This window comes from Trachypithecus francoisi, unplaced genomic scaffold, assembly GCF_009764315.1.
Source record: "Trachypithecus francoisi isolate TF-2019V2 unplaced genomic scaffold, Tfra_2.0 Lachesis_group17, whole genome shotgun sequence".
NCBI lineage: Eukaryota > Metazoa > Chordata > Mammalia > Primates > Cercopithecidae > Trachypithecus > Trachypithecus francoisi.
This window is the reverse complement of record NW_022681462.1, coordinates 68,998,317-69,018,549: the sequence shown is the minus strand read 5'-3', so window position 1 is coordinate 69,018,549 and position 20,233 is coordinate 68,998,317. Positions and strand designations below refer to the sequence as shown.

At 36.6% G+C, this 20,233-nt stretch overlaps 1 protein-coding gene across 3 annotated transcripts in view; it reads right to left on the bottom strand.

Annotated features, from left to right (window-relative positions):
* Positions 1-4,708: 4,708 nt before the first annotated feature.
* Positions 4,709-20,233, bottom strand: part of SOS1 (SOS Ras/Rac guanine nucleotide exchange factor 1) — a 151,130-nt gene continuing 135,605 nt past the window's right edge. For 2 of the 3 annotated variants that reach the window (XM_033175942.1, XM_033175944.1), the window contains exons 20-23: positions 18,816-19,080; positions 12,743-12,787; positions 10,944-11,062; positions 4,709-9,470 (exon numbers count right to left, since the gene is read on the bottom strand). In XM_033175942.1, coding sequence (XP_033031833.1) covers positions 8,979-9,470; positions 10,944-11,062; positions 12,743-12,787; positions 18,816-19,080 — 921 coding nt within the window. In that variant the 3' untranslated portion in view covers positions 4,709-8,978. The remainder of the gene's footprint in view (positions 9,471-10,943; positions 11,063-12,742; positions 12,788-18,815; positions 19,081-20,233) is intronic. The other variant, XM_033175943.1, reaches the window with a different exon arrangement.

Below are 20,233 nucleotides of genomic sequence, written 5' to 3'. Positions count from 1 at the left end.
TTACATAGGAGACCACAGATGTCTTTGAGAAGTATTTGGATTGATAGAAAGAAGCACTCTACCAAAAGATGAAAGATATTTTGTACAGGCTAGGAGTCGTAATAGGCCTTTTCTATAGCCTTGCGAGATCAGTATGTATAGGCCCAAGCAAGGACTGTCCTTCTCTGACTACAGAATTGGAGCCTTTGAGAACCAAGGATTTGTGGACCAGTACTCTAGGGTTCTCCCCAGTGGGCTATTTCATCCCATAAGAAATAGTTTATCTGGGACCTGAAACTAGAACATCAGGGAAACCCTTGAGCAGTGTTTTCTATAGCACCTCATGTCTCATTTCCTCACTGCCTTTAAGTCTAATACATCACCTCCATGAGGCCTCTTGTAGAAAATGCAGATTCCTGGGCACCACTGCAGTCCCACTGTATTAGAATATCTGGAGGTGGGGTCCCGGAATCTGCATTTTTAAACTTTTAGGTTCGGGGTACATGTGCAGGGTTGTTATATGGTAAATTGTATGTCATGGCGGTTTGGTTTACAGATGATTTTGTCACCTAGGTAATAAGCATAGGACCTGATAGGTAGTTTCCCAAAGGAATCTGCATTTTAATGCAGTCCTGCAAGTCATTTTCCCACTGAAATTTTAGAGATACCACCTATTAGACCAATAATGTAAGTTTCAGCACTCAGATTCTATTCATAGATTGGATTTTAAAACAGAATAAAGAACTGATTATCTTGAGATACAGAAAACAAATTGTTCGTTGAAACCCAGTATTTTGTATTCGTAATTATCTGTGACCTTTACTGTCACACACAGTAAGATTCTGATTTAAGAATATACATATGCACATGATCATCACTTTATAAATTGGTAAAATTGACTGTATATTCCAGATAACCAATTGCATGCACTTAGAAAAATGACAGATTTTTCTGCATCAAGTTGTATCATAAAATTAGGTCTAGTTTTCAGATTAAACTTTTTCTTGAAACATCACCATTGATAACGTTCCGCCTGAGCCTAAAAAAATAATGCTTTTGGTAAGGCTGGGATTCTCTTATCCTGAAGGTTCATTTGGAGGTGTGAGAGCAGCATTCTCAGCATCTGAGCAGCCTGGTATTTATAGTCTGTGGGCCAGTGAGTCTCAGCTGGTGGGGATGGGTTGGGAGGAAAGGAAGGGAGAGGTACAGTTTTTCAAATAGGGATATGGGTTAAAAGAAGGTTGAGAAAACTGATGGAGACCTATATATTTTAAGGGCAAAAAATAGAAATTGATGTGTAACATTACAGCTGAGTTTTAAATATAGAACATAAAGGGATGAATTTAGGCAATGCTAAAAGTATCTTCGTGGGAGATTGTCAGATGTTCAAAATAATCAAAATTTTTATTCCCAAACCAAGTAACTTTAAAATCTGTTGTTTTCTAAGAGCTTAGTATATACATAATCTTTAATAAGTCATCTAAACTTGTTCCTTATCTACAAAATAGAGATTTTTATTCCTTCTTGCCTCATTCCCTGAATTAGTAGCAGTAAATGCTCTTCTTATCAAGAAAACTGAATGTGTTGGATTTCCTCTCATGTATGTAAGCCTATCTGAAGATATTAATAGGATCTACTGTAAAGGACTATTGGTAGATACCATCTGTGCTGCTTTCTCTTCTCATTATCACATTTTTCTTTTCAACTGGGACAAACCCTTCAGCATACAAACATGTTCTTATTTCTCTAAAGCAAAAGAAATCCTCTCTTGATGGTTCTAGCTATGCCCCAGTTTTCTGCTTCCCTTTCGTAAAACTTCAAAGAGGAAACTTCTCCAGTTCCTCTCTTGCCACTCTTTATCAAACTAGGGCCCAGGCTTTTGCCCACACCACTGAACTGCTTGTGTCAAGATCACCAATGACTTCCACGTTGTCAAACAAAAGGTCCCTTCTCAGTCATCTTACTCTATCAAGTAGCATTTGACAGGCTGAACACGTCCTCCCATCTTAACTAGGCCTCAAAGATACAACATACTCCTGGTTTTCGTTTTTCTTCACTGGGAGTCTCTTCTTGGTCTCCTTGCTGATTCCCTATCTCCACTCCCCACCTTTTTTTCTTTAAAAAAATTTTTTTTTTTATTTTAGAGATAGGATCTCTGTGTTGCCCAGGCTGGAGTGCAGTGGCTACTCACAGGCACGATCATAGCTCACTGTAACCTTAAACTCCTGGGCTCAAGTGATCCTTTCGCCTCAGCCTCCAGAGTAGCTGGTGCTACCAGGCCTGGCTTGTCCCCACTCTTTTAACATTAGAATCCCCCAGGGCTCTCCTTTGCTTAGAGCTCTTCTTTTTCTAGTCTATACACAGTTCCTTTGTGATTTTATCCAGTCTGCTAGCTTTAATATCTTTATGAAAGTGACTCCCAATTTACTATCTTTAGCCTATTCTCCCAAACTCCAGACTAACATCTTCAACTGCCTCCTTGACATCTCTTAAGATGTCTAATATATTTATTGAACTTAGTGTGTCCAAGCCTGCTTCAACCGTATGTTCCCCACCTCAGTTAATGGTAAATTTATCCTTCCAGTTGCTCTGGCAAAAACTATGAAGTCATCTTTAACAATTCTGTTTTTCTTACACCTCACAGTCTATCAGCATATTGGCTGTCTTTCAAACATATCGAGGCCCTGACCTCTTCTTAGCACCTCCACTGCTATCACCCTGGCCCAAGCCATTTTCTATTGGGTGAGCCTCCCTATTCCCACTATTTTATTCTCAACAGGGCAGCCAGAGTGCTCCTGTTAAAATGTAAATCAGATCTTGTCACTGGTTACTCTGCCACTAAGAAGTCAAAGTCATTAGAAGGGCTTTTGAAGCCTTAAGTGAGCTCTGTCAAACCTCTGGTGGCATCTCCTTCTATTCTGCCCACATTTATTCTTCTCCAGATACAAGCAGCGTCACTCTTCCTCACATATACCAAGTACGCTCCTGCCTCTGGGCTTTTCACTGGCTGTTCCCTGTGACTTGACATAGTCTTCTCCCAGATTTATGCATGTCCTGTTCCCTCACCTCTTCCAAGTCTATTAATGTCATCTCTATGAGGCAGGGTTCTGACCATCCTATTTAAATTTCACCTCCCCTGGACTCCACATTCCCAGTCACCATATCCTTTTTTGTTCATAAGTGAAAACATTCGAATGTATAATATACTTATTTTATTATGCTTACTACTTTTTATTGTCTGCATCTCCTCACTAGATTATAAACCCCATGATGACATGTACTTTTGCCTGTTTTGTTTATTGCCATATTCCTAATATCAGAATTGTACTTGGAAGAATAAATATTTGTTGAATGCTGAATAGTCAGATGGGCCCTTATCAAATGCTTATAACCTACGGTCACTCAGAACTAATTTAAGTGATGATAAACAGCAAAGGAAGTCATATAGTAAAGAGTCAAATTATGAGGGCTTCAGGATAAGCAACCAACCTCTTAAAAGATACCTAAAAGCCAGTAAGCTTTGACAGTGCATCCCTCATAACTTTAGTTAGCATTTACTAAGCACCTACTCTGTGAAAGACATGTGCTTTACACGTATTACCTTTAAACCTCATAATAGACTCAAACAATAGATCTGTTAACCTCCTTGTATTGATGAGAAACAGATTAAATAACTTCTGCAAATTCAGTCATGTAATAAGTAGTGGAACCAGAAGGTGAACACAGACATAATTCCAAAGCACCTGCTTGTTTCTATCACATTAATTCTTCCTTTTCTTGATGAGTTACTGAGGTAGAGAAATTAGCTTTTACATGGCTATAGTTTTTCTTGCCTCCAGTAAGAATCAAGAGTCCCAAAATGTTAGAATGGCCATAAACTGCTTTTTTGGAATTGTACTCTATATTGAAGTTGTCCGTCCCTCTGGACACCATGTGCACCTATCAGCAAGAAGGCAGGCTTAACTATGGACTGTACCAAACAGACTGATCTGCAATGACCTAAGAGGATTAAAATAAGTGAAAAGGCAAATCACCAGGTTATAGCTCAAAAGAAGTGACATTTCAAGAGAAAAATTCAGAATCAAGTTTAATAAAAACATTATTTTCCTATAGCTATTAAATTGATTACCTAGAATATACTCGATAATTCATGCTTGGACTGCCACATGGCTAAGTCATCTCACTTCTCCAGGCCTCATCTACCTTAATTTTTACATCAGGGGATTGGCTCTCTAAGGATTCATCAATTTTTACATCCTATAGTTCACATTGAATGACAGTACATTTGCATCATTCTTTAGTTACAACCTTAAACTCATATTTTCATGCAGTGCCTAGAAAGAATTGCTAAAGGTCAGGCTACCTCATTCCAGCAGATCTCAGCAAAAGCTGCCTGTCAGGGCACGTGATATCTCAGAATTTCTTTTATGGAATACAAATGCCTTAGCACTCTGAAACTTCATCCAGGTGACACCCAAGGTCATTTTAAATTACTAATTTTCATCCCAAAGGCCTCCCACTCACTACAATCAGCAGATTTGACACAGAGGGAAATATGGAACTTCTTTTAACCTTTTATAACTAGATACAGGAAAAAGTGCCTCCAAAGAAAGACCACAATAAAATGCAAAATATTTCTATATGGCATATATGAGCTAAATGAGAATCACTAATGATTTCAAAAATACTGCCCTCTAAAATAAATACATGCAAAAATAATACACTTGTGGGCTATGTAAGGCATTTTTCTTTATTATTTTTCAGTTTATCTTAGTAATGCCAGAAAAATAACAGCCGTTATTTTCACTTTAAATGCAAACCAAATACTGCTGCACACAGAGTACAAAGATTACCTATGAACATGGTTAGGTACAAAGGCCATTATTAGATGTATAGACCACACTTTGTTCTTACATCAAAGTAAGACCGACAGAGCGATTTTTTTGACAATTATTTTAGCAGATAACCGTGCTACTAAACAAAGGCAAATACACATATATACACAAACACGTCTCAACTAAAATTATACATGTCACTTTGACAACCAAATTCTCTGGTGGTTTCACCAGATATTTGCACCCCAAAGTTCCCTGCCCAAATCCCGCCCCCAAATGCTGACTTGATCTGAAGAAAAAAATTAGAGATGTTCTTAATTAAAGGCACATTTGGCAGCTACTGAAAGTGGCATGCATCTGGCACAGGTGCGCTCTCCCTAAGCCACACCACATGTACCTTCCATCTGTTATGCATCTTGTTTCTTTGAGTGGTAGTCCAATGTGACCCACCGTTAGCTAACTTGCTTTATAATTCTGCAGCAATTGGCTACTTAATGCACTATTTTCATTAAAGGCAAAAGGGAAATTTGCTCACAGTCGACAGAAAATGCACTTTACGGTGTCAAAAATGGAAAATAAGGCATGGAATTTACTAAACAAGTTACAAGTGCTTTTGTTGTTTCGATTTATAATATAGACTTCATGCTTAAGTAGAGCTCAGAATATTTCACTGGCTCATGTGTAAGGGATTATGAAATAATTTTAACAGTAATGAGATGTTTCAAAGAAGAAAAATATTGAATAAAGTCATCATGTTCCCTTATAAATAACTTTACTGCATAATTCTTTCAGCCAAACCAATATTAACCTTGTGATGTTTATTTACTGGTAAAGATTAATGTGCAATACAACAGGACCTATACTTGTGTAGTCACACAATATATGTTAAAAGAATAAGTAAACCGGTTCACAGCAGCAGAATACCAAGAAATAAATGGTTAAACTGTTTCTTTCTAAATCTGAAGGAACAAAAAGGTTTTCCTCAATATGTACAACATAATTGGGACACTCCTCCTATTTTGCTGAGCCACTTAAAAATCTGAATTTAAGCTGTCATTAGAAGACAAACAATGAAATACAAGATTAAAGTAAGCTAAACTTGAGAATTAAGATCATGACCATAAATACCAACTAATTTTTGGTTTACATAAGGTAATTTTTGATTTATGGAGGGAAAAAAACCTTTTTAAGAATTTAGAATCATAATATAGCCTCCAGCTGACATAGTAATTGTTCTCTGGGCTGTTGTTGACTGTGGTGTTAGTGTGGCATGCTCTTTGTCAAATTCAGATCCATTAAAGCATCCTTGAGTTGTTAGAGAATAGTAACCTACTTAACATAATTTGATGCCCAACAACCTTTAATTAAGCAAACTCTCAATGTATGCTTCCTGATAATGTGTAGTCTTAAAATACATCAGCCTTGAAATATTTTCATTTCTAAGAGAAATGTTCCACATTTTGGAATGTGGTTAACAAAAAGTCATGCTGCATTTACCCCCTTGTAATGTCCAGGATTCAAAAGCAGAATTTTGTAATGATGCATTTATCTCCTCTGCCATTTCTGGTCCCTGATTAAATATATTTTCATTACTACAAGGATAAATTTGTCAACTAGTTAATGTTTCATATTGAGAAGAAGGCAAGGATACCATTTTCTCACCTCCACCTAAGGGCATCCAATTGGAATTTTTATAATCAGTTACCACTGCAGAAAATATTTTTACCCAAATGTCATGGTTCAGAATAAAATATCCTCCATCCACAATACATATAAAACTGTTGCACAGTGAAGTGGTCTCCTAGAACCATGGGGTAGAGGAATAGTTCCCTTTGGGAGAAATAAGATTAGAACTTCAAATTTGAATTTTTCCTCTTTATAGACTAGATAGGTTGAAAAGGGGTTATCACCTTATTGAAGGCTAACACATTAGCCGAAGACACCATACTGAATGGGATCCAATGTGACTTTTACCAGGTTCTCATTTGGAATGGGCCTGGGGCAATTAAAAAGAGAAGTAATCCATGAGACATAAAAAGAGAAATCCTAGGGACAATGAGGCTGGCCCAGTAAAAAGTCCTGGGAGATTCTGGACTGTGTATCATGATTAGTTGTAGTGGCACTAGTTAGTTGGCTTACATAAATACTGTTGAGTGGATGGTCTTAGGGACAGTTTGCATCCAAGAGGAGATTTGAAATTAAATTTTTAGGACACTTTTCAAAGAAGAAATATTTTATAAAGAGAAAAATGGCTACCATCATAGGAATGGTACAGATATTGAACAAAAAGGATTCAACTCAAATAAATAAGAAAATAGGATAGACTGCTTAATGACGGTGCAGTTAACATACCTTCTGGTCTTAAAGGACTACATACTGTACTATCGTGATGTACATTTTACGCTCTAATAAATATCATAGGAAATTATTAAAGTACTAGGTTCCCACCATGTTGCAGCACTTCTACAAATGTCTCTTAATAGCGTGGTTAACAGAATTGCTGAAATGTTGCTTCATTATTCAGAGGATACATGCAGATGCTGATGAACCAGATAACTCTCTAAGGATGGAATACTGCACATTTCACAGACATTATAGTGGAGATTAATAAAATGTTTTTCTCTTCAACAAGGTGCATGCATTTCAGTCACAGTATTTGTTAGACTCAGAAGAACAGTACATACGCTTTATGAATAATCCATATTATGATAGTAATGATGCAGGTAGATGTTCTATTATGAATAGTTTTGATAAAGCAGAAAACCTCAAGCAAGGTAGAATGTTCAATATAAACCTTAACAAACTGTATACATGTTGCTTAGGAACTTAAAACTTACAAAGTTCTGCTTAAAAGATACCCATCCTATTCTAACCAAGTATCTTCCTATATGCCAAGCTGTGACTTTAGATCATTCTTTAAGATTAATACATATATCCAGAACTAGAAACCAAGGCGTACCACAAAACGTGCTTTTATGTTTAGTGTTTTTGTGTGTTTTTCAGCTAAAAGAAATAAGAATCAACCATTTTCTTCATATAATAATTTAATATATGCCAGCCAAACAAAGTATTTGTATCTTTATTCAATTAAATTAAAACAGACCTGCCAGGTATATTATATAACATTCACTATATACATATGATTTAGGCAATGCAAGATAATTCTAGATATGCTGATTACTCAACTATGAGTAAAACATGAGCGATGTCAGTGATGCCCAGCAAGTGCTCCTTTTCACATTGGGTGTCTGCATTTCCATGGTATGGTTAGAGGGATAGCTACGAGCCATGACATGGACTACCAGTAAACTTTTGTGGGAGAAGGAGGGAAAATGACAATCTAGCATAGATTAACAGTCTCCTAAATGCAAATAGAATACTTGACAGTTATGTTTTTTTAAAAAGTTCTTCTGTCATGTTAATGACACAAAACTTCTTTTTTGAAGGCAACACCACCACATTTTGTTTGGGTGTGTGGGGACAGGTGGGGAATGCTCTTAAAATTGGTATAATTATTCCTAAAAATACAACAACAACAAAAAAGTACCTCTTTGGTGAAGCCTCGGTACCCATTCAGTTCACCGTAATAATCTGTAAACAGGACTGTAGTACAGTGCCAGGCCTTGATTTCAACAAGGTCAGGTACCACAGCCTTTCCTCACAGTCCTTTGAGTGATTTTTAAGAAAATATTCTGAAGTAGAAGAGTAAAGCAAAGGAAAACAAAGGAAGATATTAAGATCCCTGTTTACATTTTTTTTTAAAAGTGCATAATTTGAATTACAAAAACTGTCATCATGTGGGCCTGCTGGACACTAGACTGTGTTTTCCATCCCTTTAATGATCACTTCACAAAAGATCACTTCACAAACACTTCCCAAAAAGAGGACTCCTGCCTGTTGGCCAGAAAAAGTCCCTTTATGATTTTCAGGTGCAATCAGTTGTCCAATTCCTCTAGGTCAGTCTTTCCATATTCTAAACTGGAATACCATTTCCATTTTATAATTACATCTAGGTTAAAATTCATTGTCTTATACTGCATCTTGAAGAAGAGTCGTTAGTGTTTGGAGTTCTCATTTTAACTCCTCAGTGCTGGCACGTTCAGTGCATCCATTGCCAGCAATGGATTTGGGGCCAGGAAAATATACATCCCAGTACAGAGGAACTCAAGAAGAATGGGCATTCTCCAACAGTGGTGGTCCATCTCTGTGCATGGATGGGTGTGTGTGCTCCCTTTTGTAAGTTTTTGGAGGGAGTTTAGGGATATGTTGAGAAGTGCTTTGTCGTGGAGGAACAGGCGGCCCAGCAATGGAATGAAGGTCCACTTCTTGTGTCAATGGTGGTGATGGCAGATGCCTTCTTGTGCCGTGAGGAGAAGGTGTTTGAGGAGGAGGTGGTGTAAAGGGGGATGGGCTGTTTGGGAAGAAGGCATTGCCATGGTCACTTTTTTTGCCCAAAGGGGGAGGTTGGAGATGTAGTGGTGAGCTTGAGAAAACATCAGGTGTCCTCACAGGTTCTCGTGGTGGTAATAAGGGAGGGCTTTCAGGAGGGTCTGAGATAGAGGTCCGGTCTGATATTGAATATCGTGGTGAATAGGCTTTTGATGTGGGTTGCCTAGGAGGAATGGCTGGGGGGCTGTCCAAATGCTTAGACATAATCTAACAAATGAAAAGAATAACATACACATTTATTAATAAATTTATGAAGTATCATGACTGTAAGAATTAAGTTGGGGTTTTCAAACATGCTATTGGCAGGATGCTAAGTGTGGAACAGGGAGTTTTGCCGTATGTTTTCTTTGTAATTAAAAAAAAATTTTTTTGAGACAAGGCCTTGCACTATTGCCCAGACCGGAGTGCAGTGGTGCAATCATGGCTCACTGTAGCCTCAACTTCCTGGGCTCAAGTGATCCCCCAACCTCAGCATCCCAAGCAGCAAGGACCACTGGCAGGTATCACCATGGCTGGCTAATTTTTTCATTTTTTGTAGTCAAGGTCTTGCTCTGTTGCCAAGGCTGGCATGTGTTTTAAATGGGAGGTTCTGCCAATTCATAGAAAAAAAGTTTGCCAAAGTTTTCACTTAAATTTTTTTCCTCAAATTTTGTTGTTTGCTACTGCTTACTGACTTAGCTTATCAATCAATCAAAGATCATTTCTAATTTAGCATAAATTGCCTATTTTATTATTTTATTTTATTTTATTTATTTATTTATTTTTTTGAGATGGAGTCTCGCTCTGTCGCCCACGCTGGAGTGCAGTGGCCGGATCTCAGCTCACTGCAATCTCCGCCTCGCGGTTTCACGCCATTCTCCTGCCTCAGCCTCCCGAGTAGCTGGGACTACAGGCACCCACCACCTCGCCCGGCTAGTTTTTTATATTTTTTAGTAGAGACGGGGTTTCACCGTGTTAGCCAGGATGGTCTCGATCTCCTGACCTCGTGATCCGCCCGTCTCGGCCTCCCAAAGTGCTGGGATTACAGGCTTGAGCCACCGCGCCCGGCCTATTTTATAATTTTAAATTAACTATATTAACATTCATGAAGTTCTACAAAGAGTGTCTTGTCTTGACTTACGCTGGTGCTCTGCACTCTGGACAGCTTAAGAACTAATGAATTAAGTTAACAGCTGGCCCCCCCCCCCAAAAAAAATAAGTAGAAATAGCTATTTTGAGCCTTTGGTCTCTTCCAAACCCAGAATTTTCATGAAAACTCCATTTAAAAGTATGTCAGATTTACTATTAAGGGCTCAGATAAGTAAATTTTAGCATATGTCAAGATACAGTTTGACTTATAATGTGTCTTCATACAAAGCTTCAGGACTTTATGTTTTTAAAGAACTGCTTGAAACCAAATTCCTCTTACTTTATAGATTAAAACTTATTTTGTTTTGTTTTTCTGAAAATAACCATAGCCTTAGGTTTACAAGGATCTTGAATGCATACCAAAAAACTACCTTCAGAAGAAAAGAAACATTACTGCATGCTAAATCTATATGTAATCCTTATTTAAACTATTAAGCCTATATACTCTGAAATGTTAACTTATCCCAGTGAGAACTAAACTAGACATAAGCAGTTTATTATAATGTAACTGTAATGATTCTAATTTCTACATAACAAGATTTCTTACTTTACCTTAGATGGTGAAGATTCTGCTGGGGCAGATTCTGGTCGTCTTCGTGGAGGAACAGGAGGAGGGACAGGCACTTCATCAGTGCCTTTGGTTAAACTTATAGATGATACAGAAGCAGATCCTGTAGGATGTTAAATTTTTAAGAAGAAGTTCACAGGAATTTTATTTGTTTTATTTATCTTGAAAAGTCTTAGCTGGAAATTGCTTATGATTAAAAGTAATGTGTAGAAATACCAAAAGCAGTTCAATAAACCAATACCCAATAGTATTTCATTAAAGCAAACTGCCATAAAAGCATGCAGACATTTTTTAGCAGAATATTTAGAAAAAAGCTGCCTAAGGTATTCTGTTATTTTGCCTGAACAAAATAACATTCCTGTGGTTACTCTATTATTGAAATTTTTAATTGGGTCTGATTCTTAGACATCTGGGAGACAGTGAGCTACTGAAAATCTTTGGAATGGTAATTTTTAGACTCTATACTGGGTTCATTTTTTTCTTTGATTTTATTAGAATTTATAGAACTTCCCCACCTTACTGGATAGTCCCTGGGAATAGAGTTTGTGCTCTTAACCACTCTCTCCAATGTCTCTCCCTAGCATTTCTCTCAAAGGATGCAAGGGAAAGAATCATAGTGTCTAGGTGAGGGGCCTCTCCTTATTTTGTTTAGTTATAGGCTCTCCTTTGCCTGTAAGCAAAAAGAGGCTCATTATACTCTAAATCCAAATACTTTTAACGGTGATGGCACTATTCAAGACAATGGAGGCAGCCCTGACAATGAAAGCAGAAATTACACTAAAATCTAGTGAATCTGATTTAAGAATAAGTTGGTGAAATGGCACAAAAAGGTAAGTAAAGCTACTAATTGGAACCTCTCTTACAGACATTTATGGTAACAAGAACATAAGGTAGGCATATAAATTTACACTTTGGAAAACAACACTTAGGTTAGTTGTTAGTTTATACCCACTATAAAAAAAAGATGTAAAAAAAAAAACCATCATTCAAAATTATACTTGGCAGTTTTTTTCCCTTTAAGCATTAAGCTTTTTATTTTGTCATATGTTGTAACAATATAGAACTTAAAGAGTACTTTGTGTACTGATATTATTCAAATGATCAACATTTTGATCACCTACCTTTTTTCTTAAGAATATACAGTTAATTCAGCTTGTAACTAGTATTTTCCATTGTATACATTTTGAAATTACTTGTATGAAAGGACAGCAAAAAAAAATATTAATTAGCTTAAAATAATTAAAATAGTGGAATTTAGTGAATTGTTAGTTTACCTTAAAATTAAAATGGAACTTTATTTTATCAGTATTTAGGCTATACTTTGAATAATTACAATTATAAGAAAGTTCTTCTAAAGTCAAAAACAGTTGTTTATAATCTGTCCTGCCATCAGGCTAAGTATATTTTGTGATTTAGAAACTGCATAGCTGCCAGCATTCCCATACGCGCATGCATGCTCTTGCTTTTTTTTTTCAGAGTTGAGCATTAAAATGTATTTAGAACTCTATAGTTGGAAAAAAGAAATGGTTAAATGTGGAAGCCACTTATTTAATATGTTCTTTTAAGAGAGAAACAAGGTTTTATAAAAAGCATGAAAAATATATAAATTTAAGCAAATCACTTATGATCAAAAGATAGCACAAGTGAAGGCCTCACTTCTAGGACGTTGCAAGCAAGGTACCAATGCTGCCAGGCCCAAGAAGAGTTTAGCAGGAAAGGGTACACTCGGTTTGATTTTTAAAGCCAAAGCAAGAATTATGAGTCTTAAACCAAATATACTAACTTGGGCCATGGGGCAGTGTAACTTGGATAAAGACGGTATCATTGCCTGTGAAAGGAAACAAGAAAAAGTAGATTTTTTTTCTTTCATTGATAATGTTCAACTCATCTGCAAAAATTTGTATTATGATGAAAATGTTATTGTCATTCTAGTTTGAAAGAATGCTGTAACAGTTTAGAGTAAAACCTCATTACTACTTACTTTTGAGAAGAAAAAACTGGTATCATATTGGGAATTTAAAAGATTCCTTTTAGCTTTACTTGATTTCATAATTATTAAATGAAAAACATTCATGAAAAAAAATCCTATATTACTGAAAGACTTTTTCAAATGTAGAAACCCAATTCAAGCAAAAAGTTCAGCTGGATGTATATAAATATGCCATTTACTAAAGCTTATTTTGAAAAGTCAAACTTGTGAAACAAGTAATAAATTTATTTTATATAAGTTGAAAAATAAAAAAGTTACTAATTATATGTCTTTCAAAAATGTTCTTGGGGTATACAGTCTCATCACAAAATAACTAGCACTTTGGATATAAAACAAGCTTGAAAGTGATATAGGGTTTTTCCTTTTATAGTCAAACTTTTTTTTAAAGTCATTAAACATTTGGTGCCTAGACTCATTTTACATAGGAAATTCTGATAAATTTAAATTTAGAAAGTCTAATTTCAACTATTCATTATTTTGAGAAAAAAATCTAAAATCAAAAGCGAAAGCCCCAAGAGCATTGAAGTAGGAAAATTGAGACAAAAGGCTAGATGATTTATAGTGATTCTAAATCAGTATAGTTGTTTCTGTTACACTGTCTCATATTAACAACATATGGAACAGATAACGTTATAACATCCAAGAGACTAAAATAATACTAGACTGTGCTGATTTTTTAAAAATTCAGATTTCTTTTTTCTTTTTTTGCACAATAGGCAATCCCTCACATAATTTGGAACATTAAGTTTATTCAAGTATATTTGGTCAGAAGGAGGATAATCTCACATTCCAGATTTAGCTGGCATGACTTCTGTTAACTTGTTTATATAGATACAGTAGTCTTATTTTCTAGGCAGCCCTAATTTCAAATAATCTGTTCCATTATTTAATTTCCATATATACTGATATTTATTTGGAACCTGTGATTCCTAAGTGTAGCAATCCAGCTAATTCTAATACTACCTTTCAGAAGATTAAAATTAATTTTTGTACTCTGAAATTACATGAAGCTGTTGCTCTGCCAATGATTTTCTTCCCTGTTAGCCACCTATAATTGAAGACTGCCTGGTTGTAAAAGGGAGCCAGAGATCTGATGTAATAGAGATTAAATGAGTATCTAGCTCTAGCGTTTACCCACTTATGTATGTCCCACTTTTCTTGGAAAAGAAATCTCCTGGAGATATGCCTCAAGAACATGATAGTACACTTAATACAATACAGGAATAGGAGTAAAATCAAAACACAAAGCTCATGATTGTTAAAATTGTAGTCTTTCTGAAAGAATAATTATACATATGCATGCACACTTGTGTACACAGATGTAAACTTGGCTTTGAGTATATATATATATAGCACAGGCTTAGACTTATGCACTTGGTAAATTTAGGGCACTAGTTGTTTGGTCTTATTGCCTGGAAAATACTATAAAAATTCTTTTAGAATTTTACATGCTCTAATCAAGAAATATATGCTAGAAATTCTTGTCAGTTAGATACTGAGCAAATTTACTGATAATGACTTAGGAGTGAAATCTAATTAATTTAAAAAACACTGCTAATTTATTAAGCATAATCCCAGATGACAAATGGTCCTCAGTCTTAGCTGTACGTTAGAATCCTATGAGAAGTTTTTAAAATATACTGATACCAAGTACCAATGCCAGTCTAGTGTGGGCTGGGCCTACATTTTTTTTTTTTTTTTGAGACAGAGTCTCGCTCTGTCACCCAGACTGGAGTGCAGTGGCCAGATCTCAGCTCACTGCAAGCTCTGCCTCCTGGGTTTACGCCATTCTCCTGCCTCAGCCTCCCGAGTAGCTGGGACTACAGGCGCCCACCATCACACCCGGCTAGTTTTTTGTATTTTTTAGTAGAGACGGGGTTTCACCGTGTTAGCCAGGATGGTCTCCATCTCCTGACCTCGTGATCCGCCCGTCTCGGCCTCCCAAAGTGCTGGGATTACAGGCTTGAGCCACTGTGCCCGACCCATATTTTTTTTAAGCTCCTCAACAGATTATATATATTATACAGTCAGGGTTGAAACCACTCTTAAAGATACTCCCCAGTTTATAAAGGAGTCATTCTTGATAGAAACAAGCATTTTCCTATAGAAAAAAAAAAAAGATATGATAGACAACTTCTTAAACTCACAAAAGCCTGGTAAATGCAAATAAATTTGGGATTAGAAACTCATCACCTTACACCAATCTTCCAGGAGGAAAAGCCTTGTGTATCAGCTTGACATACTTGTAATACATTCTTTTTGTTGTTAAAGGGTCCCCTAAGGGGTAGAGATAGAGAAGTCAGACTTCTGACTCCCTTTTATGACCAGGCAATCTTCAAACAGGAAGGTAACAAGAGCATTTCATCATTTTCTCCTCTCTATTACAGCAGCAGAAACAAGTAGTAAGCCAGTGGTCTTTTCTCTTTTCCCAGCAACTGTCATCATTACCTCAAAGGTGGACCTGGCCAGGGCAAGGTGTGGAACAGGGCTTTGAATATATATGTGGCAGCACTAAGTATGAGGACACTTCTCTGCCCTGTCTTTACCACAACGCTTTCCATGACCACTCTTGCCCATTCTGAGGTCATCTTTCTATAAGCCTCTCCAGTATTTATGTCTTCACCACTTTTTTAGCATTTAAGTGTGAATCTCTTTGTACTATGATTATTTTTAATCTCTCAGTAAAACTGCAAGCTTTCCCAATGAAGACGTGTAAGTGTTTAGCAAGGAGTAAGATATGCAGCAGATACTGGCTGAAAGAATAATTATAGGTTTAAAAGTAGATTATTTTGGGAAAAAACCATAAGAGTAAAAAAAGAATAGTATTATAACTGATAAAACAAAATTCTAGTCAAACTTTGCCATTTGAATAACTTAAACAATGGAACTTTGTACTGCTTTGTATTGAGTAGAATATGTTGGGATGACATATGACTGCAGTCAAGGCAGTTCTTTTCTGCCAGGCCCTGAGGGAAACAAGGAAGTAGGTATTCACTCTGGTGGCAAACCAGTGGGTAGCAAGTTGGAGGCTCTGGGTGATCCTCTGGCACTCGCAGATCTATTAGGCCAAAGTGAAGACAAAAGCACGTGGAGGAGATTTTTAATACACAAAGGCAGCTGACAGGTTTTAAGTAAGGGATGAGCAGAACACATGGGTGGCTTTATATTATGCTTGTTATTTGATTTCAAAATCAGTTATTTTCAGTTTTTAACCAAAAACAAAGGGAGTAGTAATAGGGTTTTTCTTTATCATAAACAGAGAAAAATTGAGAAAACCCTCAAGTCTAAGATTACAAAGCCTAACTCCTGAAACAATGTTTTCTCCAGCTGTCTAGCTGTTAAAATTAATACTGTTAACTTAATACTATTATAACTATAACAAAACAGGATCCAGAGCACTGCATTCTAGAATGATTTCTTCTTCGCTGTTTAGCTAGTCATTTAACGATTCAGCACTAGTAGAGAATTTAATATGTTCATTTACTGTTTTTCCACCACTTTCATTTTTAGCTACTTAAACAAAGAGAAGTAGAATTTGCAATTGATCTGCTTTTATGTGGCTTCAATAATTCACTTATTTGAGAATCCTTAATGATATAGACCTATAGCTGTCTGCTCTAGGGAAAAAATCCTGCAGTTAAATGGGTCAGAATAAATAATGATTTTAAGTAAGATATACTGAAAAGGTGCTGGTTTCATTTCATTACTTAATTTAGGGGGTTGGCAAGTTGGGGAGAATAAATGGGAATCTTTTTATACTTGGTGTCTATTTGAACTTATCAAATATATCTGATGGCTTACTATGTGTGTCACATGACTCCATGGCAGGGCACAGTGGCTCGTCTATAATCCCAGCACTTTGGAAGGTTGAGAGAGGAGGTTTATTTGAGGCCAGAAGTTTGAGATCAGCCTTGGCAACACAGCGAGACCCTATCTCTACCAAAAATTTTATAAAATTAAAAAAAAAAAATTACTCCATGACTTTCAGTCACCAAATAATGCCAAGTCATAGTATTCTCAAGACAAATACACTTCATTTATTTTGAGACGGTCTCATTCTGTTGCCCAGGCTGGAGTGCAGTGGCATGATCACAGCTCACTGCAGCCTCAAACTCTTGGGCTCAAGCGATCCTCCCACTTCAGCCTCCCAAGTAGTGGGGACTACAGGTGTACAACACCACTCTCAGCTAATTTTTTTATTTTTTAGGAGAGATGGGGTCTCGCTGTGTTGCCCAGGCTGATGTCAAAGGCCTCAAGTGATTTTCCCACCTTGGCCTTCCAAAGTGTTGAGATTACAGGTGTGAGCCACCATGCCCAGCCCAAATATACTTTAGATGGCCCAAAGACAACAAAGACTACTGGGTAACTACAAATGTATGTATACTACAGGAATAAACAAATAGGATTCTGGACCACATTTCGAAATAATACACTACCAAAGAATTATTTTAAGTATATTTTTAGTTACATTTCTTCCAACTGAGAGAATCTTAAAAATCGAATTTGACCCCCAGAAGGCACAGAAAAAGTATTTTATCTTAAATCAGAAAGCTAATTAGCAGAGTGGGATGACAAACCAGAAATTCTAACTTCGCGGTTAGTGCTTCTCAACCTCCTCCCCCATAATAATGTCATGCTGCCTCTAGTATTAGATTCTAGTATGTCAAATATTAGGGGGAACTTGATTAGCACATTGAGCTGAGACAGTCAACGGCAAGAGCATGTGGAAATGGTCATGGTGATCTAGATTGAAAAGGTAGCCTTTCAAAAGGTGACCTGTATAGTCTGGCAACCACTAGCCACACGTGATTACTGAGCATCTGATTGTGGCTTGTCTGAACTGAGATGTGCTGTAAGTGTAAAATGCACACTGGATTTTAAAGATTTGGAACAAAAAAAGGGAATGTAAAATATCTCAATCATAAATTTTTATATTGATTTCATGTTGACATGACAATATTTCTGATATGCTGGGTTAAATAAAATGTATTAGTTATTTTTACTTTTTCTAATGTGGCTACTAGACATCTGAAGTTATACATGTGGCTCACACGTTTCTACAGAACAGTGCTGGTTTAGAAATAAGAGGTGGATAAGCAGTAATGTGCAGTCTGTGAGATTTGTTTTGCTGCACTGAAAAGCATAGACAGTGTATTAGCAACCAATATATACCATTAGGGGACCACTGGGTAGACAAAAAGGGCTTAAATCTGATACATTACAAAATTAAAAGCTACTAAAGAATTTGGTGGGGAGTAGATGGTGTACCCTGGCTAGTATTCAAATACATGTTAAGTATCCTTTATCTGAAATGCTTGGGACCAAAAGTGTTTTGGATTTCAGAATATTACATCATACTTACTGGTTTAGCATCCCTAATCGAAAAATCTGAAATCTTCTAATGAGCATTTCCTTTGAGCGTCATGTTGACACTCAAAAAGTTTTGGGTTTTAGAACATTTTGGATTTTGGATTAGGGACATTCAGCCTGTATAATAATTTTGGAGCCAGGCAGCATTTGAAACATGGGACTAAAATTACTTGCAGATTTTAAGAGTGATCTTAGTTTCCTTTGGATAAGAGGAATGCATTTGCAAAGCTCAAATGAAATTTAAGCTGCCAATTTTACCACTAGGCCTTTCATTAAAGTATAATAAATTTAAAGAGGGCTGTTCCAGCAGATTTTTAAGAAATTTCAAGTTGGTGGAGTTTAGAATTTGTCTTGTATTTTTATAATATTATCTTTTGAATGGCATTTGACTCATCTACAAGTTCACACATACACAAAAATAACAGAAATTCTTTTTTACCTCTAGCATGTATAATACTAACAAATACCTTAATGCACTTAGAATTTTTGCACCTACTTGAGTGAAAAGGGCTCGAATGATCGGAATCAAATACACTGCAAACATCTGTGGTACTGGAAGCACCAGAAGCAGGCGGAGGTGTTAACGGTGTTCTTGGAGAATTTGGTGCAGATGCTGTACTTTCTGTTTCACTTTCAGGGATCCTACTATAACTAATTTTCCTTGGCTCCTGCTGCAGAGGTGTGGGATGCCTCATGGTACCTGGTCTTGGGTTTGATGGACGAACACCAGGAGATTTTAGGGGATAGCTATATTTTTTTGGCTGTAGACATATCAAAAGAAACACAATACTTTAAATACTATAGTAGAAAGGAAGGTTTTTCTATATGTGCCTGGTAAAATTCAGCTAATATATAGGAAAATCATAATTCACTAATAAGGACATAATTATTCAAATAAAAGTAGAAAATTTAAAGCGTTAACATTCTATTTTGCTAAAGCCCTGGGTATCTAAATTGTTAAAGAATGCATTTCTTTAAATAACTAAGTTTTAGTCCTATAAATACTAGAGTATTTGTTATTTTAATATATTTGGGTGGAAGTTTTTCTAAAAGGTATTGTGTATTTCCCTGGTTTTTAAAACAGACTATTTTGAGCAAATTTAACTTTGCTGAAAAGCCAGGATCATCACTGTGAATTATAATACCTTCCTATTCTGTAATACAGTGATCCCATCAGGACCATTTGAGATATTTACAAATGCATTAAATTGCCCAATTTTCATTTGTGTATATGTATGTATGTTCTATTGCATTTTCCTTGCAATAAAACTCATTTCTCAGTGCTATATCAGAGTGCTTCGTTGGAGCAGATTATATACCTATTTCTCATTTTCTATTTTTAATCCAGCTTATTAAAAACTGAACAAGGGCTTGAGAAATGTTGCTGTCAGGCAATTGCATACACTTTAATTAAAAGACATGTGATTTATCTTGGTCACTTAGAAGCCATCTATGTTTAATTCAGGATTCTTGACTCTTTTTTTTTGAGACGAGTCTTGCTCTGTCTCCCAGGCTGGAGCTGGACAGCCGTGGCACGATCTTGGCTTACTGCAACCTCCGCCTGCCAGGTTCAAGTGATTCTTCTGCCTCAGCCTCCCAAGTGGCTGGGACTGTAGGCACTCGCCACCATGCTCGGCTAAGTTTTGTACTTCATTAGAGACAGGGTTTTCACCATGTTGGCCAGGTTGGTCTCAAACTCCTGACCTCAGGTGATCCACCCACCTCGGCTTCCCAAAGTGTTGGGATTACAGGCACGAGCCACCGCACCTGGCAGACTTTTGACTTTTTTATGAACAAGAGAGTACACAGTCAAATCAGTGAGTTTGTGATTCTGTACATAAATTTGGCTGGGCATTGACAAGTAACAAGAAACAATGGAAACTTTATTTTCCCAAGAAAGTATTGTTAGCAAAA